Raw genomic sequence first — 27,904 nt, 5'->3', positions numbered from 1 at the left:
TGCTCAGTGATTCTGCGTTGGTGTTTATCTCAGTCTGCCTTGGAGGACGTTTACCTAAATATCAGAGGCTGATCATGATTTTGGGTTCATGTAACGCTACATGTGATCCCACCACACTTCTGTATCTGTAAAATCTTCTTTACTGTCCTGGATAAATTAAGATCTCTCTACCTTAATTGGTTTGTATGGTTTTGAATTACTCATTACTTTGGCCAGACACTCAGCCTGCAACTCCTATGTCTATCATGTTATTCCTGTCTTTTGGTTTGTCTCTAGCACCACCTTACTTTTTAATTTTTCCAAATTATCTCTTTGCCTCTTTTAATCAGATTATGGGTTAACCCTTCACTAGTTATTCAGCTGTGGACACTTGAGGCATCATCTAATTCTCTTGGTCACCTGCAGATACTTAGTATCTGACATTCTACTCACACCAGTTGTATGATCTTTTGATCGCTCTGCTATAAACACTGTGCCTTTCAGATAGTCGGAGGGACAGCACAGGGGCTCAGCGATTAGCACCGCTGCTCCTCAGCGTCAGGGATCCACGTTCGATTCCACCCTCGGCCGACTGTCTGTGTGGAGTTTGCACATTCTCCCCATGTCTGTGTGGGTTTCATCTGGGTGCTCCGGTTTCCTCCCACAGTCCAAAGATGTGCAGGCTAGGTGGATTGGCTGTGCTAAATTGCCCCATAGTGTTCAGGGATATGTAGATTAGGTGAGTTATAAGCAGATGGGTTTGGGTCGGATGTTTGGAGGGTTATTGTGGACTTCTTGGGCCGAAGGGCCTTTTTCCACACTGTAGGGATTCTATGATTCTCACTGCTCCTGCCAAAGGGGCTGTGCTGCAAAAGCTTGTAATTTCAAATAAACCGGTTTATGATCTGGTGTCATGTGACTTCTGATTTTGCCCATCCTTGTCCAACACCAACACCTCTACATAATAACTAGGACAGAGATTCCTAAACCTACCATATTTTATACCCACTGCCCAGGTGTGCCAACTCCTGCCTACAAGTTACATAATTCATTTCTCCTGGGTGAAGAATTTCAAGACTGGGAGCATTATTTAATGCGAGAAGAGAAAGATTTAGAAAATACATGATGGGCATTTTTTTTTATATTTAGTGATTTGTGTGTGGAATGAACATCCAGAGAAAGTGGTGCATTTGGATACAGTTCTGATATTTAAAAGACATTTAGGTAAAGACATGAATGGAAAATGTTTAGAGGATATGGGCCATGCATTGCTGAAGACCCGAAGGCACCATAATCTCCACGCCTTTAAAAATGTAGGTCTTTTAACTTTAACATGCAATCATAATGTTTAAGCGCAAACAGGGTTATCATGCAACACATTATTAGTTCTCTGACCGCATGCTTATGAAACACAATATTCAAAGTACAATTTAATCCAATCTAAATAAAAAAATTAGGAGAAAGCAAATGGAATGAAAAATGAAGTGTCAGGTCAGGTGATGAGGGGAACCATAAAGTGAGTAACATAGAGAGGCAGCAACAATGGTTCAATCTCTAGTGTAGTGGGACTCTGGATAGGGCCTAGTTTCTGTTCCATTACATTAGCAGAGATGCAACATCACATTTTAAACATTTACCAGTTCTCATGAAAGGTCATTGACCTGAAACATGAACTCTATTTCCTTCTTTGCAAATACCAGCAGGCTGGAGTATTTCCAGCATTTTCCAATTCTATATCCAATGTCCAGCACGTGCAATATTTTAAATTTTCCTTTTTTACAGTTAAGCACAATTTGCCTTTAACAAATCCATGCTGGTTTTCCTGAATTAATCCACACTTGTTTTCAATCTCCTTAAACTAACAAATGATGTTCTGGCTAAGGAGGAATAGCAACAAAGGTTTACTATACCAATCCTGGGCAGGGCAGGATTAATGTATGAAGAGAAATTGGATCAGTTAGGACTTTATTTACTGAGTTTACAAGAATGAGGGGCAGATCTGAGAATCCTGTCAAATTCTAACAGGATTAGACAAGGTAAATGCAGGAAGGATGTTCCAGATGATTGGGAGGACCAGAACTACATCATAGGATATGGGATAACAAGGTGTGGAGCTGGATGAACACAGCAGGCCAAGCAGCATCCTAGGAGCAGGAAAGCTGACATTTCAGGCCTAGACACTTCATCAGAAATGGGGGGAAAGAGGGTTCTGAAATAAATAGGAACAGAGGGGGAGGCAGATCAAAGATGGATAGAGAAGATAGATGGAGAGGAGACAGACAAGTTGAAGAGGCGGGGATGGAGCCAGTAAAGGTGATTGTAGGTGGGGAGGTAGGGAGGAGATAGGTCAGTCGAGGGAGGACAGACAGATCAAGGGGGCGGGATGAGGTTAGTAGGTAGGAAATGGGGGTGCGGCTTGAGGTGGGAGGAGGTGGTAGGTGAGACGAAGAACAGGTTGGGGGGGTGGGATGCTCAATGTTCTGAACATAGATATTGTCATGGTTGGGACAAAATTGGGAAGGCTTGAATGTGGACTGGAGGCCATTGGGGATGATCTGGTTCCGTAGGAAGGTACTAAGAAAGGTGATGTGGCCGTAGTACCTGGTTTGCTTCAGGACATGGTCCAGCAGGTTCAGGGCTGAAGAGATCACAAGAGAGTTACAGTGGGACAGAGATCCCCCGATGTTTGTCCAGAGGTAGGAGAGTAACTTCTTCGGGTTAGGCATCCTTAGAAGAGGCTTCACAGTGGGGTTAAAATTGTATCAGAGATAATAGGAACTGCAGATGCTGGAGAATCCGAGATAACAAGGTGTGGAGCTGGATGAACACAGCAGGCCAAACAGCATCTCAGGAGCCTCCCTAACCTGTTCTTCCTCTCAGTTATTACCCCCTCTCACCTCAAGCCGCACCCCCATTGCCTACCTGCTAACCTCATCCCAGCCCCTTGACCTGTCCATCCTCCCTGGATTGACCTATCTCCTCACATACACTTACCTACACTCACCGTCTCTTCAACTTGTCTGTCTCCTCTCCACCTATCTTCTCCTCTATCCATCTTCCATCTGCCTCCCCCTCTCTCCCTATTTCCCTCTTCCACTACACCACGCCCCCAACCTTTTCTGATGAAGGGTCTAGGCCTGAAATGTCAGCTTCCCTGCTCCTAAGATGCTGCATGGCCTGCGGTATTCATCCAGCTCCACACCTTGTTATCTCATTCTCGAGCTTCTGCAGTTCCTATTGTCTCCACGGATATGGGATTGGCCATTCAGGACTGAGATGAAGAGAAATTTCTTCACCCAGAGAGGACAAGCCTATAGAAGTCTCTGCCACAGAAAGGAGCTAAGGCCAAAATATTTAATATTTTCAAGAAGACAGATACAGTTCTTGTGGCTAAAGGAATCGAAGGGTATAGGGAGAAAGCAGGAAGAGGGTACTGAGTTGAATGATCAGCCATGATCATATTGAATGGCGGAGCAGGTTCAAAGGCCTGAATGGCTCACTTCTGCTTTTGTTTACTACATTTCTATTTACACTGATGGAATAATTAAACACAAATTCATACTTTTAAATGTTTGTTTAATCATCCTCTTATGGTACAGAAAAAATCCTAGAAATATCACTATATACAAACACACATTCTTTAATTTATGACAAAGGAGAAGTAATAAATCATTTTAAAAGGTTTGCAAAAAAATTTAAGCTAAGTCTCCAATTACTTTTGAAAAAAATATATTTAAGAACGTCAGATCTGAACATAAAAATGGCAGTGCACATTCGTAATGCTCTTTTTTGGAATGTATATTTAAAAGCCTGGATAATATCGCAGAAAATATAAAAGGGAAAGAATGTTTTCATATTTTGTAAAGTATCAAATAAAAGGAAACAACATTTTAATATTCTCAAAAGCTAATAAAAATTGATTAATGTAAATCTTCAATGTAAACATTAAAAACACCTCAACTGTTCAGGTATTCACTGCAAGTCAATAAAACAAAATTCACTTTTCTTTATTGCAGTTCTGTGGACAAAAGCCTTAATTGCACCATAGTTAAGTGAGGGACAGCGCTGGTAAAGCAAGTCATTCCACCTTCAGGTTTAAATTAAATGATGGTTGGCTCCTGAAAAAACCAAACAGTCCTCAGATGTGTGCAAATTGGAAGGATTCTATATCTCGCAGTGTACACGTGAGGAAACACGTTCCAATCTTCCTCCAATTTATCCTGAGAGTTATATATTTTTATAAATCAAGATTTCTCTGTCAAGCTGTTTATAAATACAAAGAAAGTCTTAATGAGGCAACAGAACATTGATGGTTTCAGCTTGCATTTGCACCCGCTGTTTCATATGTCCTACTTTTGCTGACACCTGGCTCAGAGCGTATTCCTTTCTTTCGGATACTGCGACCTGAAGAAATGAGGTCAGCATATCCTTGCTGATGTGAAAATGCATAACCTGATCGACGAACAGATGCATTCCGTTGGAAAGACCTTGGTCTACTTCGTTTAGGTCGCAATTCAATCTCGTACATTTTGCGGTTCATTTGAATCTGTAATGAAATTTTTTTTAAAAAAAATGTTTAAAGCATTGCCACCAGTTAATTTAAGAGCTTGTGGAGAGATGTTTGTCTGCCAAGACAGAGAACCTACACAGATGTCTGTTGTAAAGTCTGAGCGTTCATCACTCCTGCAATGCAACACAAACGACAGAGACAACTATAGCAACAAAGAAACCTACAGCACATGAACAGACCCTTCGGACCTCCAAGCCTGCGATCAAGATCCTCTGTCTAACCTGTCATCTATTTTCTAATGGTCTGTGTCCATTTGGTCCCTGCCTATCCATGTACCTGTCCAAATATATCTTAAAAGACACTAACGTGTCTGCGTCTGCCACCTCCGCTGGCAACGCGTTCCAGGCACCCACCACCCTCTGTAAAGAACTTTCCACGCATATCTCCCGCATAGTTTGTCACACCGCAAGTTTGTTTCCCTTCATGTGTAGGACGTAGGCAGTGGTTGGGTCAGCATTTATTACTCATCTCTAAAGACGCTTGAGAAGGTGATGTATATCTATTTTCTCCAACTGCTGCAGTCCAAAAGGTTTAGTTATATACACAATGCTGTTAGAGTAAGAGAGTTCTAGGATTTCTTGATTCTTTTTCTAGTTCTCTTCTCATATAACAATACTCTACAATAATCAGTTACCTTAAACCCTAATTCCCTTGTCCTCTTCACCTTCCCCTCCAACAATAAGTTCAAAGAGCTTTTCACAACCGTTGGGTTTGTCCAATCGGCCAATTCAGCCATGGCTTGGTACGATTTCACACTTAACATTGCCATGAACAAGCATTTTTCTCTACATTTTCTCTTTTCCCCACTGGTGACATCTCTGAGCTCCCTTTATGCCCAAAGCATTTTCCCCATGATCCTATTCCCATCACACTGCTGACGACCTAACCTTCCATCCTAGTTCCTATGATTTTAGTTGATATCAGAGTTCTCCCCAGGTGTTCTCTCTCTCCCGTTTAAATGCACCATCATGATGCACATCCTCAAAAAGCCATCACTTGACACAATTATCCGTGGAAACTACCATTCCATTTCCAATTGTTTTTTCTTTTCATAGTCCATCAACTTGCAAATTCATCTTTGCTGCAGCTCCATGTTTAAAACCCTCCAAATCTGTTTCTGCTTCTATCACAATATTGAAATTCTCTCCTTGATGTCACAAATAGGAGAACAGAATCCATACAACGAGGAAACAGGCCATTTGGCCCAAGTCCGCATCAACTGTCAGAACGATTCCCACCCAGACCCATCTCCCCACGATTTCGCTGTAACCTGATAATGCCCGTGACTAACACACCTAACTACACATCCCTGAAAACTACGCGCAATTTAGCATGGCCAATCCACATAAGTTGCACATCTTTGGACTGCTGGAGGAAATCAGACCACTCAGCAGAAACTCACGCAGACACAGTGAGAATATGCAAACTCCACACAGACAGTTGCCTGAGGGTGGTATCGAGCCCAGGTCCCTGGTGCAGCGAAGCAGCAGTGCTAAACCCTGAGCCACTGTTCCTCCCGACTCGATGGTGAGAACGGTAAATTTTAAATCCTTGTCCTCCTCAGCCTGTCTGCAGCCTTTGATACAACTACTGACATCATTCTGTTCCAACACCTCTCCACTGTTGTCCACCTGGATAGGATTGCTCTCACCTGGCTCTAGTCTTATCGAGCTAATTACTGACAATGCTTTCTCCAGTAACTAATGGAGTCAACTTAGAAATGTCTACTTCCCAAATGAAATCAAGTCATCACAAACAGTTTCTCCACAGGTAAGTGATATTGAAAAAAAAAACATCCAAAAAGTTAGTTTGTAAAAGTTGATTGAAACAATTATTTCTCAAAATGGAGTGACAGATTAAACCCGATTTTGACAACCAGCTTGTACCTACTTTGTCAGTCTCTGAAGGGTTGACAACCTGAATCAGGAAACGAACAGCAACAACAGGAAGGAGACTGACTGCCACAGTTAATATGATTGTTAGCCAAAGGTATGGCTGTCGAAGAGCATTGGGAGCAGCACCTAAGTAAAAAATACAGTGTCAATTAATGCATTGTTAAAGACCAAAAATCAAAGTTCAATTTGAAACTCCTTTTTTGAGGCTAATTACATGGAATTATACTGTAATTAAACTGTAATAATCACAGATTATTTGGAACATAATTTAAAATTACAGACACAAGTGCAAAGTACCATTCCAAAATGGCTCCCAATACACGCATACAGATGACATACTCGGCATCTACTCAGCTCTACATTGAGCAACCTTCACCATCATTAAGTTTTGTTAGTCATGTATGTCTAGCAGAATTATCATGGATCAAATGATTTATTACACGTCAATGTAATGGTCAACAGTGCTGTGAAATAGGCACTTTTCGACATTGACTGTTTGACAGTGTCAGAACACAAACCAACTACTGAGAAAAACTCACTTCAGTCTGTCCAATAACGCTTATAATCTATGCACACAAAAAAATGTTCCCAATTCTACTTTGAGTCTAATGTTGCCAGTTCCCACACTAATAACCCACATCTCTGGTCTCTGCATTTTTTTTGTTGATTTGTGCCATCTATCAGGTTGAGCTGAACTTCAGGAGTCAATTTTAAATTGAATTAAGACTGTTCAAATGAATTTCTTCTCATTGTTTAGCATAGAAGTTTTGGAAGAGACTTTGCTGGATGAGATTTGCAAGGGCAGCTCTTTATTTTATTGCATCTCATTAACCAATGTCTTTGAACAAATGTAAATGACAAATTTCTTTTTTTAAAAATGGATGGAAGGCAGCTTAAACGAAATATCAACAAATTAGACTACAGAACAATGGGGCTTATTTATAAGCTATAAATACATTGCAATATAACTAACCAGTAAAGGTAAAAACTGATGGAAACAGGATGTGAATTCCAGCACTGTGAAGGTCAAACATGATTGCAAAATATAGAACAATACTTCCGAAGACTGAAAAGGCATTGACAAACGTCCAGTAAGAGGTGTCTAGAGCAATCTGCAAGAAACAAAATTAAAATTTGTGAACATAATATTTAAATGAGAAGGGCTGTATATGTGTCAAATTTCTACAAAACGTAATTAAAAAATTAGCTTCACATTTGTCTATTTTGTTTTGTTGGGCATTTTTTTCCTTTGTTCTTTCATGAGATGAAGGCGTTGCTGGCTAGGCAGCACTTATCATCCATCCCCAATTTCCCAGAGGAGAATTCAGAGTCAACCACATTGCTGTGTATGGAGTCACATGTAGGCCAGACCAGGTAAGGATGGCAGTTTCCTTTCCTAAAGGACATTAGTGAAACAGGTGGGTTTTTCTGACAATCAGCAATGGATTGATAGGTCATCATTAGATTCTTAATTTCAGATATTTATTGAATTCAAATTCCACCATCTGCCATGGTGTATTTGAATCACAATGTTATCTGGGTCTCTGGACTGACAGTCCAGTGACAATATCACGAGGTCATCACCTCCCCCCTATTACAACTGAAGAGATGATCATTTGACAGTGACATCACAGATTCATTCTGCAACTTCTTCATTAATCTAGATTTTAAGTCAGTCAGTAATTACAGAATGAAATTTGCTGAGCTTGCAGAAAACAATGACTGGAATTTGAGGCAGAAATAGTGATCTGGTTATAGCAGCACTTGTTATTAATGAACAAGTTTTTAAAAACTGCAATAAGCAATATCTGGTTGTTGCATAAACATAATTAAATACAGCAATCAGGAGGTTGCCGCACGGGTTGCTCTGCTCCTTACTTTGGTTACCAATGCCTAAACATATTCAACTTCATATGTATGTGGATAATATCCCTAGCCTCTAATACATTGTTGACAATAAGTAACAAATTACTTGAGGTAGTAGGGTATAGTCACAAAGATAAAATCCTAAATGAGCAGAAGTTCCCATGTTTGGATGATGAGAAAAATGTAAATGGCTCGGGATAACCCACAAAACATCTGCTTACCTGAAAATTTACAGTAATGGTGAGAGATGAGGCCGTAGTGACTGCAAACGACTGGTAATCTGTCGGTGCCTCACCATCCTGTCCCATTGTTTGAAGGAATGCTCCATAAGGTATGAAGAAAATGATGAGGGAGACAATAATGCCATGAAGCAAGCTGAGAAAAAACTTCTTAAAATTGAAGTAAGAACCTTTCTGCCCAGGTATATAAAGAGCTGGAAACCTAAGACTCAGTTTATCGGTGACATCCTAAAGATAAAGGAAAGTAAGCAAGAAATTTTCAACAAAGTAAGTTGTGCGACATCATAAAAATACAAAGCAATCTGTAAGCGCATGACAGCTGTGGTATATTTTAATCCCACATAATTAATGCATTGCCACTTCTGTCTGTAGGTTTGGAAGGGGATTTAGTTTAGTTGGTATTATGCTGGAGCTGAAAGAATTTTTGTCTATGTCAGCAACAGCAAAGTCGCCAGAGACCACAGGCTGCTCTTTCAGTAAAGAGCTAGCTGGTGATGGTTTAACCTAAAGGTCACTATCGCTTAGACAAGGGGTTAAGTTGAGAAGATGAGATCATCATGGTAATCTCTGTTGGTATGGGAACTGAATCAATGCCACTGGCATTACTCTGTATTGCAAAACAACCATCCAGACAACTGAGCCTATCAGCACCAGTATAATATTTTCAAACAACCTGTGAAGGACATTGCCTGGGATGGAGCGCTTTAGCTATTGAGAGGCTGGACATTTTATTTAGAGCAGAGAAGGTCGAGAGGAGACCTAATATAGATGTGCAAGATTGGGAAGGACATGGACATGCATAGGAAGCAACTGTTCCCTTTAGTTGAAGGGTCAGTAAGAAATGAAGCTCACATTTCTCAGGTGAAAGGCAGGAGGTTTAAGAGGGTAATTGAGGAAAAGGGTTTTCACTCAGGCTGTCATAAGGTTTGGAATGCAGGTAGAGGCAAGTAACCTCATAACCTTTAAATATTAGAATGAGCAATTGAAATGGCATGACATTCGAGGCTATGGGCCAAGTGTTGCAAAGCGGTAAGAGTGTAGAATTAACATAGCATTTGGTTACATAAAGACTTGATAGGGTGAAGGGTCTCTTCTATAGAGTATAATTCTATGATTCATTTACATTAAACACAATGGAACCTCAACACAAATCACAGACACGTTACAAAATTGTGGAGCAAGTCACATGGGAAGAATTAGGTCAGATGCAAAAAAACCTGGCTCTGAGGAGTATTGTAAAAGGTCGAGATTTTCTAACCAATCTGTTCAGACAGATGTTATGATACATCTCTGGAGCAGGTGGGACTCGAGTCCAGACGTTCTGGCTCAGATGTATGGACACTATCATTGCTCCACAATTGACCTTAAGGGAGGTGGAAAGGGACAGAAGTATAGAGCAAGTATTCCAGAGCTTGGAATCAGGGCAACTGAAGGTGTTGTGGATGCAAAGGAGGCTAGAATTGGACAAACACAGATATCAGAGGGCCACAATCAGTCAGTCATTATGGCACAGCAAAAGGCCATTATGCCCATCAAGTCCATTCCCATTCTCCGTGCAATCAGCCCATGCCTCTGCTATATCCCACAATTCTTCAGAGCGTCGTGCTCGACTGAAAACATTAATTCCGTTTCCGTCCATCAAGATGCTGCCAGACTTGCTAAGTTTCTGCAACGTTCACTGTGTTTGTTTCAGACTTGCAGCATCCACAGTTATTTAAATATATCACCACGGTTGCAGACAGGTTATAGCATTGCAGCTCAGCCCACAGCAGGAGGACTGCATTGGTTCAAAACGGCGGCTGACCACGACCTTCTCAAGGGCAACAAGGGATGGACAAGAAATGCTGGCCAGCCAGCAATGCCCACATCCCACAAATGAATAATGAAAAAAACAGAGATGACTGGCTCAGTATCAAGACTGATGCCAGGGATAGGGATTCAGTGGTAGCTAGGGAAGGCAGAGTTTGGAGAAGTTACTGAAAACAATGGCTTCAACTTCCATAATATTTCAATATAGCAAAGCTGTATCCAGCTATTACCTAGTGTTGAACAAATATCTGAATAATTTAGCAGCTCTGCAGAAATTGAAAGAGCTGAGGGTGAGATTGAGTTGGCTGTGGTCAGCCTCTGGTACAGACACCCTATGGCGAGATACTATGTGAATGTGTATGAATAAGTTGAATAATACCTGATCAAGCACTCCAACGACCAATACTGGAAGACTGCTGTACAGAACATTGTACAGTGTGATAAACCAATTCTCGTATGCAGTCTGTACACAAGCAGAAACAGCAAGAATAGGATTTTTTTGTTTGACTCTTCAAATCATGATTGGTTATATATTTGGAAATATACATTGGGAAAATAATGGAATGCACATCTATCAGTATGGATCAAACTACTTTAAAATCACACAACATAATTGCTACTGTTGAGGTTGGCTGGCTCGCCGAGCTGGTTTGTTGTTCCGCAGACATTTTGTTACCGTGCTTGGTAAAATCCTCAGTGCAGCCTCCGATGAAGCGTCGGTGTGTTTTCCCGCCTGGTTTTTAAACTCTGGGGTCCATTGTGATGGATTGCCTCACTTCCAGGTTTTCTCCGTAGTGGAACGTATATGGGGTCGAGTGTTGAACACACATTGAACTCGACCCCATATACATTCCACTACGGAGGAAACCCGGAAGTGAGGCAATCCATCGCAACGGACCCCAGAGTTTAAAAATCAGGCGGGAAAACACACCGACGCTTCATCGGAGGCTGAACTGAGGATTTTACCAAGCACGGTAACAAAATGTCTGCGGAACAACAAACCAGCTCAGCGAGCCAACCAACCTCAACACCCACAACTTAAGCTATAGATCTACTCAAAATCTTAGATAATTGCTACTCACAACAGTAATGGAGTAAATCCAAAACAACTGCCATGTAACCAGAAAATGTGAATAATAATAATAAACATGTTAAACAGGACATAAAACAAGACAGATGCACTGTTCACAATAGCCTTTGAACTTGACGATTAACTCAATGTATGTTGTCAGTTCTCAATTCCTTGCTACTTGTTATTCCAAATAATTTGAGTATCTTGAGTATCCTCAAAGCATCCCTGAAGTGGTCAAACATATTGAACAGTTCATGGGACCCTGGTTTGTGGCCAAGAAAAATGGAGAATGCTCATTTGAGAAGGCATGAAGTCCATGTTGGGGTGGCATCAAGGCATGGGGAGGAAAGACAAAGTGAAGCAGTCAGATGTGCCAGCAAATCATCCACCCACTTTTTCAAGCACCAATTCCCCACATGTTGATCAGAATCCAACAAAATTAAGTGGAAGAAAGTCATCCTTGACTCTGGGGTACAGCTGCCAAAGGAGGAGATTTGGAAACCTTGAAGCCTATTATCTTCCATGTTGTATCATTTTTCGGTGATTCCCAAGTCAGATTCCTTTCTGCAAGTGCACCAGCCACGTTGCACCTTCTTTTTAATGAGATAGAGATTTACTTTAAGCACTGCAGTCAAGTTTCAGCTGCTGTTAGCCATTCACAATATTCTCTCTCCTCTCACAAGTGAACATGCTGGTTGGATGCTCAAATTATTTAGAGCAACAGGTAACAAAGATTTGGACATAACCACAGTTTAAATCATGCACTACGAGCTTCTAAATGTTTTCAAAACAAATTTAGCCTACCTAATGTTTAAACTGTCGCCACAAGTATACAGCAACAGAAAAACGGAGTGTGGCTTCATACAAAATGCTTAAATCAACATGGATTATTCAAAAATTACAATTAGAAAACACAAAATTGAATTGAAGAATTTCAACGTGAAAACAAACAATGATGAACTCTTTGAATAAAGTAGACTTTTATTTGGAACTATTAACTTCTGAAATATATTGATGTTAAGGAATTATTATAAACTTAAACTAATTAAACTCTCTTAATTTTATAATAATTGCAAATAATTGGCCAATTAAAGTTTAGCAGTAACAGAAGTAATTGTCATAATCGAAACAATTGAGCCCTTGATGCCCTCTAATCATCAGTAGCACTAATGCAACTTGATTGCTTCTTTCAAAAGCTTAGGAAAATTTGTCTCCTCTGCCATGCTTTTCCCATTAATTTCATCTTCTCTCTCTCGTTTTGATGTTCCCATTCAGTGAAGTCTTATCATTTTACCACACTATAAAGCAGCATGCTATAAATTGTTGCTGCCATTTGTATTTTGCATTAGTTTAAATAACTGTTTACCTGTGCAGAAAATCCATTGAAAAAGGAGTACCAAAAATGAACTAGTGTAAAGGCAAAGTTTTTGTAGAAGAAGTACGTTAAAAACTTGCACATTCGGATGTACGACCATCTCCCATGCACCAGGAGTAATCGCTTCAGAAAACGAAACTGCCCAAAAGCATAGTCACTCGACATGACAGCCTGCATGCCTTCCTGGCCACTGATTCCCACACCAATATGAGCAGCTGCAGCATGGGTGAATAAAGAAAAGACTGCCGGTCATTAAAGCTAAACACTGGATTTTCCCAAAGGAGATTGAGAAATTCAACCACCATCATTTGACACATTCTGTTCCCAGTATGTTGATATCTAGGGAACTTAAACTGGTTACAAATCCTTTTACATTGAGAAACATGCGTAAAAAAGACCAAGATATGCACAAACCAAGTAGAATAAATTCAGGTAAATTATATAAATTTGTCAGTTAATTTTGTCCCATGGGTGCTGAAAAGATTTCAAAAAGTGTTCTTAAATTAATTGAAATTACAACTTTTACACCTACATAAGCCATTTAAAAATCTATATTAAAAGGTTATTATTTACAACATAAAAATGCATTCACAAAAAATGCATTCACAAAAAATGTCAAACTAATACAGAATGCTGGAGAAACTCAGCTAGGTCTGGTCTCATCTGTGGAGAGAACGTTTCAGTTTCTGAAAGCAAGCATACAGGTGCAGCAAGCAGTGAAAAAGACAAATGGTAATCTTGGACTCCACACAGAATTCAAGCATCTGAGCAGGAACATCTCGCTGCAACTGCACAAGGCCTTGGCCCTGGAGTACAGCATGTAGTTTTAGTCTCCTTATCTGAAGAAGGATATAACGCCTATTGAGTGAGTACAGAGAAGGTTTAGCGGACTGATTCCTGTAACCAAGAGGATGGATGTGGGTAGGGCAGTGCATGTTGTCTATATGGACTTTAGTAAGGCCTTTGCAAGGTCCAGCATGGCAGGCTAGTTATGAAAGTTAGGTCATATAGGATCCAGGGAGAACTAGCTAATTGGATTCAAAGTGTGAAGCTGGATGAACACAGCAGGCCAAGCAGCATCTCAGGAGCACAAAAGCTGACGATTCGGGTCTAGGCCCGAAACGTCAGCTTTTGTGCTCCTGAGATGCTGCTTGGCCTGCTGTGTTCATCCAGCTTCACACTTTATTATCTTGGATTCTCCAGCATCTGCAGTTCCCATTATCTCTAATTGGATTCAAAACTGGCTTGATGGTGGGAAGTGGAAGGTAATGGTTGAAGGTTGTTTCTCAGACTGGACAGCTGTGACTCGTGGCATGCCACGGGGGTCAATGCAGGGGCCTTTGTTATTGGTTATTTACATATATATTCATATTCAGAACATTTAATGCATGATTTGTAAGTTTGCAGTGATACAAAATTAAAGGTATTGTTGATAGCGAGTAAGGTTATCAAAAATTACAGAGGGATCTTGATCAGATGGGGAAGCATACTGAGGACTGGCAAATGCAATTCAATATAGCCAAGTGTGAGGTGTTGCACTTTGGAAAATCAAACCAAGGTAGGACTTATTCAGTAAATGTTAAGGTCCAGTGGAGGTTGTGGAATAAAGGGACCTAGGAGTACAAGTACATAGTTGATTGAAAGCAGCGTCACAGGCAGACAGGAATTTAGCATTCTGGCCTTCATTGGTCAAGGCATTGAGTAGAGGAGTTGGGGCTTTATGTTACAGTTGTATAAGTCGTTGGTGAGGCCGCACTTGGAATACTGTGTTGAGTTTGGTCACTCTGTCATAGGAAAGACATAGTTAAACTGGAAAGTGTGCAAAGCAAATTTATAAGGAAGTTACCAGGACTAGTAGGCCAGAGTTAGAGGGACAGGATGGCCAGGATACAACTTCATTCCATGGAACATAGGAGAATGAGGGGTAAACTTACTGAGGTGTATAAAATCTTGAAGGGCATAGATAGGATGAACGCATATAATCTTTTTCCCAGGAAGGGGGATTTGAAAACCAAACGGCATAGGTTTAAAAGGTAAGAAGAAAAAGATTTAACAAGGACCTGAGCAGCAACTTCTTCACACAGAATGTGACATATGCATGGATTAGGCTGCCAGAGAAGAGTGGTTAAGCAGGTACGATAGCAACATTTAAAAAAAACGCTTGGATAGGTACATGGATGTGAAGGGTTGAGAAGAATATGGGCCAAATGCAGGCAATTGGAACCAGCTGAACGGGCACCATGGTCAGCATGGACAAGTTTGGGCTGAAGGGCCTGTTTCCATTCTGTTTTAATCTATGACTGTGGAACTGATGGATAGCGAAAGGCTGGATTGGTTAGGGTAACTGGAGGTTAGAAATACGTGGATGAATCTCAGAAATGATGTTCTTGATGACTGGGGAGCCCAGAACGAGGGGTGACAGTCTAAAGAGAAGGATAGGCCTTTTAGAATAGAAACAAGGAGGCATTTCTTCATCCAAACATTGACAAACCTGTGGAATTCTCTGCCACTGTAAACTATTCAGGCCTAAACTCTGGAGAGTTTCAAGAAAGACAGAGATACTGGTTTTATGATTAAAGGGAACAAGGATTTGGGCACAAAGTAGGAATCAGATAGTGAAATGGATGGCCAGGTACGAGCATACATTGAGTGAAATGGCCGACTCCTGCTGCTATACTTTATGTTTCTGTGTTTCTAGTCTGACTCAATTCAGAACTACAACCCTTCTGAAGTAGTATCATTCCAGAATTAATGTATGAACTCTGTTTCTCTCCCCACAGATGTTGTTCAGCCTCTAGCATTTTCTGCTTGCTTCAGATTTCCAGCATCAGCAGTATTTTCATTTTATTTAAGCTTTATAATGAAAAATGCCATTTAGTTAATTATTGAATTGAATGAAATAGGAATACTGAAAGAATATAACCATAACGATCATGTTAAAACAATGTGAAAAGTTGTGCTCTAACTTGTTCCCAATCCCACTGTGGCATACTTCATCATCTCAATGGAGCCCTGGAAACGACTTGACTTAGCTGAAGCGAGAGGGAAGCAGAGCTACCTGACGAAGTGCAATTCAGTACAAAAATTTATGGTCAATGTCCATTCATTAGCCAAACCGCGTGTCAAAGGGAAGAAAACTAGATTTTTAAAAATTGAGTTCAAACATCAAAAACATTCCATGTTCAATAATGTCATACCTCAGGTCTTCATTTCTCAAACAGAAATTGTGTCTGGCTACAGTAAAAATTGGATTATAAATGAGTGTCCAGTTCTGGGAAAAAGAATCATAGAATAGATCCTTTGTGGCTTAATCTTCTGCACCAGCTTAAAATGAGGGCCCTTGTCAAATGCTTCATTAAAGTCCATGCAGACAACATCTACTGCCATATAATTCACCACTTTCTCAAAAAAACTTAACCAAACTTATGAGAGAAGACCTCCGCTGCAAATCGCCATGCTGATGATCCCTAATAAGTCCAAACTTTCCAAATGCGAGTAAACCATCTCCCTAAAAACCTTCTCCGATAATTTCCATACCACTGTCAATAAACTCATCAGTCTCTAATTTCCTGGATTATCCCTGTTTCCCTTCTTAAACAAAGGAACAACATTGGCTATTCTCCAGTCTCCTCGGACCCCACCTGTGGCTAGACAGAGCATATAAAGATATCTTTCAAGGCCCAGACAATTTCTTCCCTTACTTCCCTCAGCGTCCTGGGATAGATCCCGTCAGGTACTGCTGGCTCAACTACCTTAATTTTTTTTTAAGGCATCCAACACGACCTCCTCCTTAATATCGACATGCTCTCCCTAATCTTACCATTATCCAAGTTCTTCTCCTTGAATAAATACTGATGTGAAGTACTCAAGGGCCTCCACCATTTCCTCTGTCTCCATGGATTGATGCCCTCCCTTGTCCTTCAGTGGACCTATTCTTTCCCTAGTTACCCTGTTGCTCCTAGTATACAGATAAAATGTCTTGGGATTCTCCTTAATCTGACTTGCCAAGGATATTTCGTGGCCCCCTTTAGCTCTCCAAAATCCTTGTCTGAGCTCTTTCCTGCTTTCTTTACATTCTTCAAGGGCCTTAAGGGTGACAAGCGTTTTCAGAAACACTACTGCTGCCTGGAGTCAGAGATTGAGAGGTCCTACAAATTTTTCCCCACATCTTCAAGTAGTTTTGTGAATGCCCTAACTCGTCAATTTGTCTTTGGCTACACTTCTTAAACTTTGATGGTAGTCTGCAGCACAGGGCTCATCAATGCTGCTTAGTTGACAGATGACAATATAATACATAGGCACGGGATTGAGGGAGATTTAGCAGTTTGGATTAGAAACTGGCTTTCTGTAAGAAGGCAACGAGTGGCGGTTGATGGAAAATATTCAGCCTGGAGTCCGATCACTAGTGGTGTGCCTCAAGGATCTGTTTTGGGACCACTGCTGTTTGTCATTTTTATAAATGACTTGGACGCAGGCATAGGTGGATGGTTTAGTAAGTTTACAGGTGACACTAAAGTTGGTGGGGTGGTAGACAGTGTGGAAGAATATTTCAGGTTGCAGGGAGACTTGGATAAACTGCAGAATTGGGCTGAAAGGTGGCAAATGGAGTTTAATATGGATAAATGTGAGGTGATTCACTTTGGGAGGAATAATGGGAAGGCAGAATACCAGGTCAATGGAAAGATTCTTGGTAGTGCAGATGTGCAGAGGGATCTTGGTGTCCATGTACATAGATCCCTCAAAGTTGCCACCCAGGTTGATAGTGCTGTTAAGAAGGCTTACAGTGTCTTAGGTTTTATTAGTAGAGGGATTGAGTTCCGGAGCGGTGATGTCATGCTGCAACTGCACAAAACGCTAGTGCGGCCTCGCTTGGAATATTGCGTGCGGTTCTGGTCGCCCCATTACAGGAAGGATGTGGAAGCACTGGAAAAAGGTGCAGAGGAGATTTACCAGGATGTTGCCTGGTCTGGAGCGCAGGCCCTATGAAGAAAGGATAAGGGACTTGGGTCTGTTCTCATTGGAGAGAAGGAGGCTAAGAGGGGATTTAAATAGAGACATAAGATGATCAGAGGATTAGACAGGGTGGACAGTGAGAGTTTTTTCCCCCCCGAGGATGATGACTTCAGCTTGTACGAGGGGGCATAGCTGCAAATTGAGGGGTGATAGATTTAAGACAGATGTCAGAGGCAGGTTCTTTACTCAGAGAGTGGTAAGGACGTGGAACGCCCTGCCTGCCAATGTAGTTAATTCAGCCACATTAGGGGCATTTAAACAGCCCTTGGATAAGCATATGGATAATGATGGGATAGTGTAGGGGGAGGGGCTTAGATTAGTTCACAGGTCGGCGCAACATCAAGGGCCGAAGGGCCTGTTCTGTGCTGTGTTGTTCTCTGTTCTACAACTTATTTCCTTCTAAGTTAGCTTAGCAGGTCATAATTAGAAGCAGTGCCAGTAGTGATCACCATGTACTTCAGAAAGTCCAGAACAACAGTACCACTATGTTTCTAAAATAAGGATGTGAATGCAGGGCAATTATAAAAGAAAGCATGTAATTCTGTGTTCCAGATTGCAATTGTTCCTTTAGGAGATTTTGCACCAAGCCTTTAAAAGGACTGGTTCAAGATTGAAGTTTAGATTAGATTCCCTACGGTGTGGAAACAGGCCCTTCGGCCCCATAAGTCCACACCGCCCCTTGAGGCATCCTACCCAGACCCATCCCCCGAACACCCACACATCCCTGAACACTACGGGCAATTTAGCACGGCCAATCCACCTAAACTCACATCTTTGAGCTGTGGGAGGAAACCCACGCAGACACGGGGAGAATGTGCAAATTCCACACAGACAGTCGCCAAAAGCGGGAATGGAACCCGAGTCCCTGGCGCTGTGAGGCTGCAGTGCTAACCATTGAGCCATCGTGCTGCCAAAATTCCATCTAAGAAGAGAGATGGGCCATGTTCCCTTTCTTCTGTTCATAGAAGCCAAAGGAAAATATCCTGCAAGAGACCTTTTAGCCTGGCACTTACTTTTAATCATGTTAACATCATTAGCACCATCTCCAATTGCCAGGGTAATGGCTTTCTTGTATTTTTTAACCAAGTTCACCACCATGGCTTTCTGTTTAGGGGTTACACGACAGCAGACCACAGCAGTGCACAGGCAGGCTAAATCCACAAAGTCTTTCTGTCGCTTTTCTTTGGCAGCTTCATCTTTCTGATCTTTTTCCATCTGCATCTTCTTCTCATCCTCTGTTTTTGGCCGCCGAAACCATTTGTTTTTCCTTCTTTTCTTCTCTCTGAGAATTTCATTCTGGAAAACAAGTTTAGCATTGAAATAAAGGGAATGCAGTGGGCATTTATCATCTTAAATTAGATTGTGGCTGATATGTGATCTTGCTCACTAAATTCATCTTTGCACTGTCCGCCGTAATATTTCTGTTTAACAAATGTATCGATCCCTGATTTAATCACAACAATTAACCATTGTCAAGAAAACAGATTAAGAGACTTCCAAAAGTCCTACTATTGCATACATACGTTGCCTAATTTCATTCCTGGAAGCCCTAATTCGATTGTTGATGTCAAGTTCCTTGATTCGGAACTCCCCAACAAATATAAGTAGTTTCTTGACCATTACTCCATTCCATCGATATCTCAAAAAATTCAATAACATTAATCCTTAAACTTTTGAACTCCACTGAATAAATCCCCAACTAAGAACAGAAAGTGCTGGAGATACTTGAAGTTTGGCAACATTTGCAGACAAACACTCTTACCATTGAGTCTTATATAACTATTTAAAAGATAAAAGCACAGAAAAATGATTGTTTTATGTTGATGAGAGAGGAAGAGGGAAGGCCAGTTGAACAGATGATGAAGCATACCCACAGCACATGTGCTGATTGTGATAAAGGGAGGAGAAAATGGGTCTGCTTTACTCGAAGGAGATTTGAGGGAGCGTATGCATGCAATGGAGGATAGGCTGAACTTCTTGAATGCTTTAAAGCTGTCATGTGTCTAAAGGAAGATGAGACGCTGTTCCACCAGTTTTCATTAAGCTTTGTTAGAATCCAGCTGGCCCAGGATGGAAATAATTAACAGGGGTGCAAGGTGGTTCATTGAAATGGCCAGTAACAAGAAGATTGGTGTCATTCTCTCAGACAGAGCTGAGGTGTTTTTAGTGGCCACCCAGACCCTGAAATAAAACCCTTGTGTGCCTTTGTAACAGAGGAGTCCTCTTTTCATTTGGTTTAATCCACCCATCAATCCCAACAAGCAATGCTGGCTGATTTCTGGAGATAATCTGCTAAATGAGAGAGACAATTTTATTTAAATTAGTTCAAAGCTAAATCCGTCACCCAGCAACAAGGAAAACATGCTGGATAAACTATCTGAAGATAGGCCTGCTCTCCTGCTCAATTTATGGAACAAAGTGGCATAGACAAAAATATCTGTGCTTATTTGGAAAATCTTTCAAATATTGTTTGCTGCTAAAACAATTGGTGCAATTTAATGGAAAGATTCTTGGTAGTGTGGATGTGCAGAGGGATCTTGGTGTCCATGTACATAGATTCCTGAAAGTTGCCACCCAGGTTGATAGTGCTGTTAAGGCGGCTTACGGTGTTTTAGGTTTTATTGGTAGAGGTATTGAGTTCCGGGGCAGTAATGTCATGCTGCAACTGTACAAAACACTAGTGCGGCCTCATTTGGAATATTGCGTGCAGTTCTGGCCACCACATTGTAAGAAGGATGTGGAAGCTATGGAAAGGGTGCAGAGGAGATTTACTAGGATTTTGCCTGGTCTGGAGCGAAGGTCTTATGAAGAAAGGCTGAGGGACTTGGGTCTGTTCTCATTGGAGAGAAGGCGGCTAAGAGGGGATTTAATAGCTACAAGATGATCAGAGGATTAGATGGGCTGGACAGTGAGAATCTTTTACCTAGGATGATGATGTTGGCTTGTACAAGGAGGCATAGCTGCAAATTGAGGGGTGATAGATTTAAGACAGATGTCAGAGGCAGGTCTTTTACTCAGAGTGGTAAGGGTGTGGAATGACCTGCCTGCCAATGTAGTTACCTCAGCCACATTAGCGCATTTCAACAGTCCTTGGATAAGCAAATGGATAATGATGGGATAGTGTAGGGGGATGGGGTTAGATGAGTTCACAGGTTGGCACAACATCGAGGGCTGAAGGGCCTGTTCTGCGCTATATTGTTCTATGTTCTACGTAATTTTATTTGAATATGTTCGATAGGAAATTGATGGGATCGGGTGCAGTCTTAGGTCTGCTTTCCCAACATTATTCTCAATTTCTTTCAGAACAAAAATGTGTGTGTTAAGAGTAGAACTAGCATTACTTCTGCTGCACTGAGTTTCATACACAGATTCGATTATTACTGGACCATCCCTCCCATGCCCCATCTTGGTTTGAGCTGGAAATCAGTTCAGATTTGCCCTTCAGACTATTTGTGATTGCAATTTTTCTTGGGATATATAAAATATTAATAAGTCTTCTTACTTACCAACCAGGAACCAGTAATGATCATTGCGGGTTTTACATCTTGAGGGAAGATGTTGTTCTCATAAGTGCTTACGTTTGTTTGTCCTTCTGCCACGTTTGCCCTGTTTTTTTGCATGGTGTTTAACATGTCACTGTAAGATCAATTTAGCCAACCTTAGGAATCTCATCACATCTTAGATTTCTGATAAATAGCAATGTAATCATAAATAACTTTACAAGACGGCCATGATTTGGAATGCATCGTTAGCTCAAAAGTAGAACAAAGAACACAGCCACTAGATATGTCTGCGAGATCCCAGAGGAGGGAAACTCAAACAAAAACATATTGAAGTATTAGGGGCTAGTTTGAACACCTTAACACAATATCTCACAGATAAAATTTTCGTGCCATTAAATGAGGTACAGAGCATACAGGAATCATGGAGACTTAAGGAATGAAAAATTGCCAAAACATGTGCCTTACTAGGAATCATCAGATCCAAAACACGTGAATAGTGAGTAGAGTTATTGAAAAACACTGGGAATTTCAAACTGGCGTGACAGGGAGACATGAACCTGCTGAAATGATTGTGTGAGGGTTTCTGACATGCTTGATATCTTCCGGAAGTACGGCATACAGAAAAAAAGGCTCTGTAAGACATATTTTGACTTTGTTGGTTAAAACAAAACTTGCTCTTTTTGTTAGGCTGATGTATTATGTGTTTGTTAATTCAAATTTTATCATGTTGTTTTCAGCACATTGGAGTAAAGCCTTAAAATAGGAAATCTTATCCTACTATTCTTTCCATTAGTTGCTGGGAAAATCCTTTTGAAGTTTTTAATCTCAAGGGCTATTTTGGTATCAAGCCCATAAGCTGTAAAATGTGTACATTAGAAAATTACAGAAATTAAAATACACCATTTCACAATTGATTTTGTTGTATTCAATGAAAAGTTAACACAATTACTTAAATGGTCAGGAGTTTCAGAAAAAAGTCTGTTAGGGACTTGTAACTAAAGGTTAATTTGAAGTCTGTGGCAGAGGAATTGGGTGAAACATGAAATCAGGAGCTGAAAGGGCAGATATTTAAGTAATTTTGACTCAGCATATGAAATTTGGAAAGTGTTGAAAAACACTCAAGTTGAATCAGCTGCAAACAAAGAAACTTGAATTTGAGAAAGAACATACAACACAAAAAAGTCCAGCACAGGAACAGGCCTTTCAGCCCACCATGTCTGTGCTGGCCATAATGCCATTCTAAACTTGCACATGATTCTTATCCCCTATTCCCTGCCTCTTCATATGACTGTCTAAATGTTTCTTAAACATTACTATTGTAACATGTTTAAACTTTTCTCCTCTCATATTAAACCTCTACCCTGTCGTATTTAACATTTCCAACCTGAGAAAATAGACTATCAACCCTACTCACAGCTCTCAATTTTATACGTTCCTGTCAGGTTGACCCTCAGCCTCTGACATTTGATCAGACACAATCCTTGTTTGTTCAATGTTTCATTTGCACCTAATACATTCCAATCCAGTTAACGTGTTTTTAAATCTCTATTGCACCCTCTCCTAAGCCTCCACATCCTTCCCCTTGTGTGGTAACCAGGATTACATGTAATATTCCAATTCTGGCCTAACTAAAGCACTATGCAGCCACAACATGACTTGCCAAAATTTATATGCATTTTCATCCAAATCATTTACACACCGTACAAATAACAGGTTCCAGCATGGATCCTCGTGGATCATCATTGGGTCACATTCCTCCAGTCAGAAAATCACACTTCCTTAACTACCCTCTGCCTTCAATGACAAAACCATTTCTGTATCCAAGTTACCAGCTCACCATGGATCCCATGTGTTTTAAACTTCTGGACCAGCATACCACAAGGGATCTTGTCACATGTTTCAGAAAAGTCCAAGTAGGCGATATCCACTGCACTACTTTAAATCATCTTTGTCACTTCCTCAAAATAACTTAATCATGTTTGAGACTAGAGTGCCAACGCACAAAAACATGCTGACAATCCCTGATAAGTTCATTCATGTCCAAATGTAAGTAATTCCTAGCACTAAGAATCTTCTCCACAAGTTTCCCTACTACTGACATAAAGCTTATCAGCCTACAATTTCTTGTATTATCCCTATTGCTCTTTTTCAAGGAACATGACAGGTTATTCTATAGTCTTTTGGGACCTCACCTGTGTCTAAAGAGAAAGATCTTTTTATGCCTGATCAATTTTGTCCCTTGTCTCCCTCAATATCCTTGGATAAATCTGATCAGGTGCTGGGGATTTATCTATGTTAATGTTTTTCCAAGACACCCAATATGTCCTCATTCTCAAAGTCAAATACATCCCTCCCTAATTTTACCATTATTCACGCCCTTCTCCTTTTTTGGACACAAATACAAAGCACTCATTAAAGAATCTCACCCACTTTCATCTGGCTCTATGCATAAATCCCACCCTTAATTCTCAAATGGACCTATCCTTTCCTTGACTACCCTCCTGGTCCTAAAATATGTACAAAAGGCCTTCGGATTTTCACTAACTCTACTTGTCCAAGGACAATTCTTGGCCCCTTTTAGTCGTCTTAATTCCGTAAATTCTTTCCTGCTTCCTTCATAGACATCAGATGCCTTTTCTGATTTCAGTTTCCTGAACCTTACATTTCTGAACAGGTTGATGAGAAAAATAGTTTAAACCAAAAGGGGTGGCTGTTGTGTCACAAGTTAGTAACAGGTTATTAATTGGAAGCTCAGTTAAGAAATCTACATTACAGTGGAGAAGATGGCCCAGAGAATTAAACAGACACTCCACAAATTAGTGGGAAAGATAATCTGGATGACAAATTTGATTCAAATGGGCTGACATGTTTTTATAATTAAAAAAAAGACACTGAAGGAGGAATGCTGTAAATTGAAATGCTCATTTGCAGAGTTTTCCAAAAATACTGCCTCAGTGGGTAAAGCGTGTAACAAATCAAGCAGGATACAGAAAATTATGCAAGTTTTTTTGGAAAGGTTCTCACTGTTGACTGGCAAGGCAGGGAAGCTGGTTGTTATTCCTTGAGATGCAGGAAGTTTGCAAATTAAAAACTTATTGATGGAGATTGATTATGCCTTCATATAGTGTTAGTTCAAAGTGTGACTTCCTTACCAGTCCTGTAATTGTGGTCAAAGAGGCATGGGTTAGAGCCAGTGAAGGTCAATGTAGGTGGGGAATTAGGGAGGGGATAGATCAGTCCAGGGAGGATGGACAGGATGAGGTTAGTGGGTATGAGATGGGGGTAGGGCTTGAGGTGGGAGGAATGGTTAGGGAGGCGGGAATAACTGGGCTGGTTTTGGGATGCAGTAGGCGGAGGGGAGATTTTGAAGCTTGTGAAATCTACATTGATACCATTAGGCTGCAGGGTTCCCAAGCAGAATATGACTTGCTGTTCCTGAAACCTTCAGGTGGCATCATTGTGGCACTGCAGGAGGCCCAGGATGGACGTGTCGTCTGAGGAATGGGAGGGAGTTGAAATGGTTCAGAGGATTTCACAAGCTTCAAAATCCCCCCTCCCCCCATCGCATCCCAAAACCAGCCCAGCTCATCCCTGCCTCCCTAACCTGCTCTTTCGCTCACCTATCCCCTCCTGCCACCTCAAGCTGCACCCCCATTTCTTACCTATTAACCTCATCCCACCCCCCTTGACCTGTCTGTCCTCCCTGGACTGACCTATCCCCTCCCTACTTACACTTACCCTTACTGACTCCATTTTGACCTGTCTGTCTCCTCTCCACCTATCTTCTCCTCTATCCATCTTCCCCTCGCCTCCTCCTCTCTCCCTATTTATTTCAGAACCCCCTTCCCCTCCCCCATTTCTGATGAGGGGTTTAGGCCCGAAACGTCAGCCTTCCTGTTCCTATGATGTTGCTTGGTCTGATGTGCTCATCCAGCTCTACACCTTGTTATCCCTATCTCTCAGTCAAGAGTCCTGGGTTCAAGTCCCACTTGTTCCAGAAGTCTGCAATAACATCTCTGAACAGGCCAATTAGAAGATAGTATAAAAAGTGAGAGCAATGATTCTAATTTAGAACATGGATTTACAGGACAACAAAGAACGTTTCCGAAATCCGAGTTCTAGAGGAGATATGACAGGGGGTTCTCCTTGGATCCTAATTCAGAGGCAGGTATTTAGAAGTCAGGTGATTTGTTAGCATTGTTGTTCTTGGCAAAGTTCACCACATCATTCAAAATTTCAAGCCTTTAAGCCAACATGAGCATTACAGAATCCTGACCATACATAAACCTAAGATTTTAAAAAAAGGAACGTGAAGAATATTGTCTTGTCAATACAGTGTGGAGCTGGAGGAACACAGCAGGTCACGCAGCATAGTAGGAGAGTCAATGTTTTGGACAGTCCTGATTGAGGGTCTCAGCCCGAAACAGCGACTCTCCTGCTCCTCTGACGCTGCCTCACCTGCTGTGTTCCTCCAGTTCCATACTGTATTAACTCTGACTCCAGCATCTGCAGTTCTTGTTATCTCTCTCATGAAGAATAGTGCATTTGGATGTAGGGCAAGAAAAAAAAACTTACAAACAATGTAAAATGGATAGGATTATTTGCAGTGATTCATTAAAAAGTTAAATGAAAAGAAAATAAATTCTTATTTGCAAGCAAGATGGAACTCCAAGAACTTGTTTAACTCAACTTTAAACCTGAAGTGTTGCACACCATTAGCTTTTACTGGTTAAGCCTGATAACATTTCTAAGGCAGAATCTTCTATGATGAATTACGGCAAAAGGGGAGAATATTACTTGTACTGTGTGTAATAAGTTAGTTATTAAAATGTCTACAGTGTTGGAACTTGATGACTTTTTATAGCGTTCAGAGAAAGAAAAAATAAATTAGTGTCATTCTGAGATGTTTTCATGTGGGTGTAGTGTTGTTCTGTGACCAGATCCGAGTGACGTCTCAACTCCCCAGAGCTTGTCCATCATCTACAAGGCACGGGTCAGCAATGTGAAGGAAGACTCTCCACTTGCCTGGATGAGTCCAACTCCTTAAACACTCAAGAAGCTTGACACTATCTAGATCAAGCAACCTGCTTGACTGGTACCTCATTCACCATCTTGAACATTCAACTCTCTTCACCACAAGCAATAGTGTTGTGTACTACCTACAGGATGCACTGTAGCAACTCACCAAGAGTCCTCATCAGCACTTGGGAAGGATAAAGGTTGTAGATGCACAGAAACATTACCACCTACAAATTCCCTTCCAAATTACCTAACATATCCACTTGGAACTACATTGCAGCTCCTTCAGTATTGGACATCCCTCCTCAAAAGTGCAGATGGACTGTAACAGTTGAAGAAAGGGACTCAGAAACACAGGGGCAATTAGAATTGGGCTATAAGGGCTGGTGTCACCAGTGATGCTCAAATTCCAAGAGCGAATTCAAAGAAATAATGGTATTTGAGCCAATAATTTTCTTTCTCATGATACCACTGCTGACGGTAGTCCTTTTGTAAATGTTAATACTCTCGCTATGATGTGAACAAACTTGGAACCACCTGAAAAGACAATAACCTCTAACTGTCAGCTGCTTTCTTTTGAACTAGCTCCATTTCACTGGAAGACTGTCAATGAACATACAGATCAGAAAGCTACAGTACTGGATATCTGCAACTGCATTCATGTAAATCTGCATTCAGAAGATAAATTACATACTTCAGAGACCACAGATACTGGACTGTTTAATTATTTTTTCAAAAATACTAAGTTTCAATTTCTAAAGTAAAGCTGCATATGTAGAGAAATCTAAAATTGGCCATCATGAGTTCTGCTTTGGAGTGGAAGAAAGCAATTTTGAAGGTAAATTTAAAAAGGGGTCAGTGAGTAGATATTAAATTGAAATTTAGTTTGGACTCAATCCTAGCAAGGTAAATTCAGATTGTCTTGGTTTCAAATTTCACAAGTTTTTTTTTGTATATGTTCATTACGTAGAAACTAAGGTGAGAACCCTCACCTGTCAATTAGCAGATCATAAATTCAAGCCCCATTCCAGACAAATGAATAAACAAATCGTCTAGGCTGAGACTTCAGCACAGTTCTGAAGGTGCAGCGCCATTGCTCGCCTCTTCTAAAAGGAGTCACAAAAATCATGACTCGGTCTTTTTGTAAAGTGGCTGTAAAATTCTGATTGCATGATTCGCACAAGATAATGGCTATTATTTATTACTTAAGTAATAATTACTTTGAAGGGATGACAGTTATATTTCTCGCAACCTTTAGTGGAACATTGCCGCGTGCAAAATGGTTGCTCTGTTTTCTACATTAAAATGGTTCCTATATTTCAAATGTATTTCATTGGGTGCAAAGCTCGCCAGAGGTCATGAAAGATGCATTAGAACCACATGACCTATTACTAAGTTTAAAAAATACTCACTTGATAGCTTCTCCATCATAAATAGTCATGTCATTGGTCAGTAAATTGCAGGAAAAGCCAATGTTTTCAGCAGTTTCTAGTTGAAGAAAGAAATACTTTTTATTAGATCAAAATCAAAAAAATCCCAAGAGCAGCAGTTTTTATTCATAACG

General features: G+C 40.8%; 1 protein-coding gene across 2 annotated transcripts in view; it reads right to left on the bottom strand.

The window, feature by feature from the left end:
- Positions 1 to 3,645: 3,645 nt before the first annotated feature.
- The window catches only part of atp8b1 (ATPase phospholipid transporting 8B1), a 141,865-nt gene continuing 117,606 nt past the window's right edge, over positions 3,646 to 27,904 (bottom strand). The window contains exons 20-28 of one of the 2 annotated variants that reach the window (XM_048544708.2): positions 27,753 to 27,828; positions 21,325 to 21,454; positions 18,832 to 19,114; positions 12,797 to 13,020; positions 10,738 to 10,821; positions 8,532 to 8,777; positions 7,418 to 7,556; positions 6,440 to 6,570; positions 3,646 to 4,525 (exon numbers count right to left, since the gene is read on the bottom strand). In XM_048544708.2, coding sequence (XP_048400665.1) covers positions 4,295 to 4,525; positions 6,440 to 6,570; positions 7,418 to 7,556; positions 8,532 to 8,777; positions 10,738 to 10,821; positions 12,797 to 13,020; positions 18,832 to 19,114; positions 21,325 to 21,454; positions 27,753 to 27,828 — 1,544 coding nt within the window. In that variant the 3' untranslated portion in view covers positions 3,646 to 4,294. The remainder of the gene's footprint in view (positions 4,526 to 6,439; positions 6,571 to 7,417; positions 7,557 to 8,531; positions 8,778 to 10,737; positions 10,822 to 12,796; positions 13,021 to 18,831; positions 19,115 to 21,324; positions 21,455 to 27,752; positions 27,829 to 27,904) is intronic. The other variant, XM_048544699.2, reaches the window with a different exon arrangement.

This window comes from Stegostoma tigrinum, chromosome 1 (assembly GCF_030684315.1).
Source record: "Stegostoma tigrinum isolate sSteTig4 chromosome 1, sSteTig4.hap1, whole genome shotgun sequence".
NCBI classification, from domain to species: domain Eukaryota; kingdom Metazoa; phylum Chordata; class Chondrichthyes; order Orectolobiformes; family Stegostomatidae; genus Stegostoma; species Stegostoma tigrinum.
This window is presented reverse-complemented; position numbering and strand designations above follow the sequence as displayed.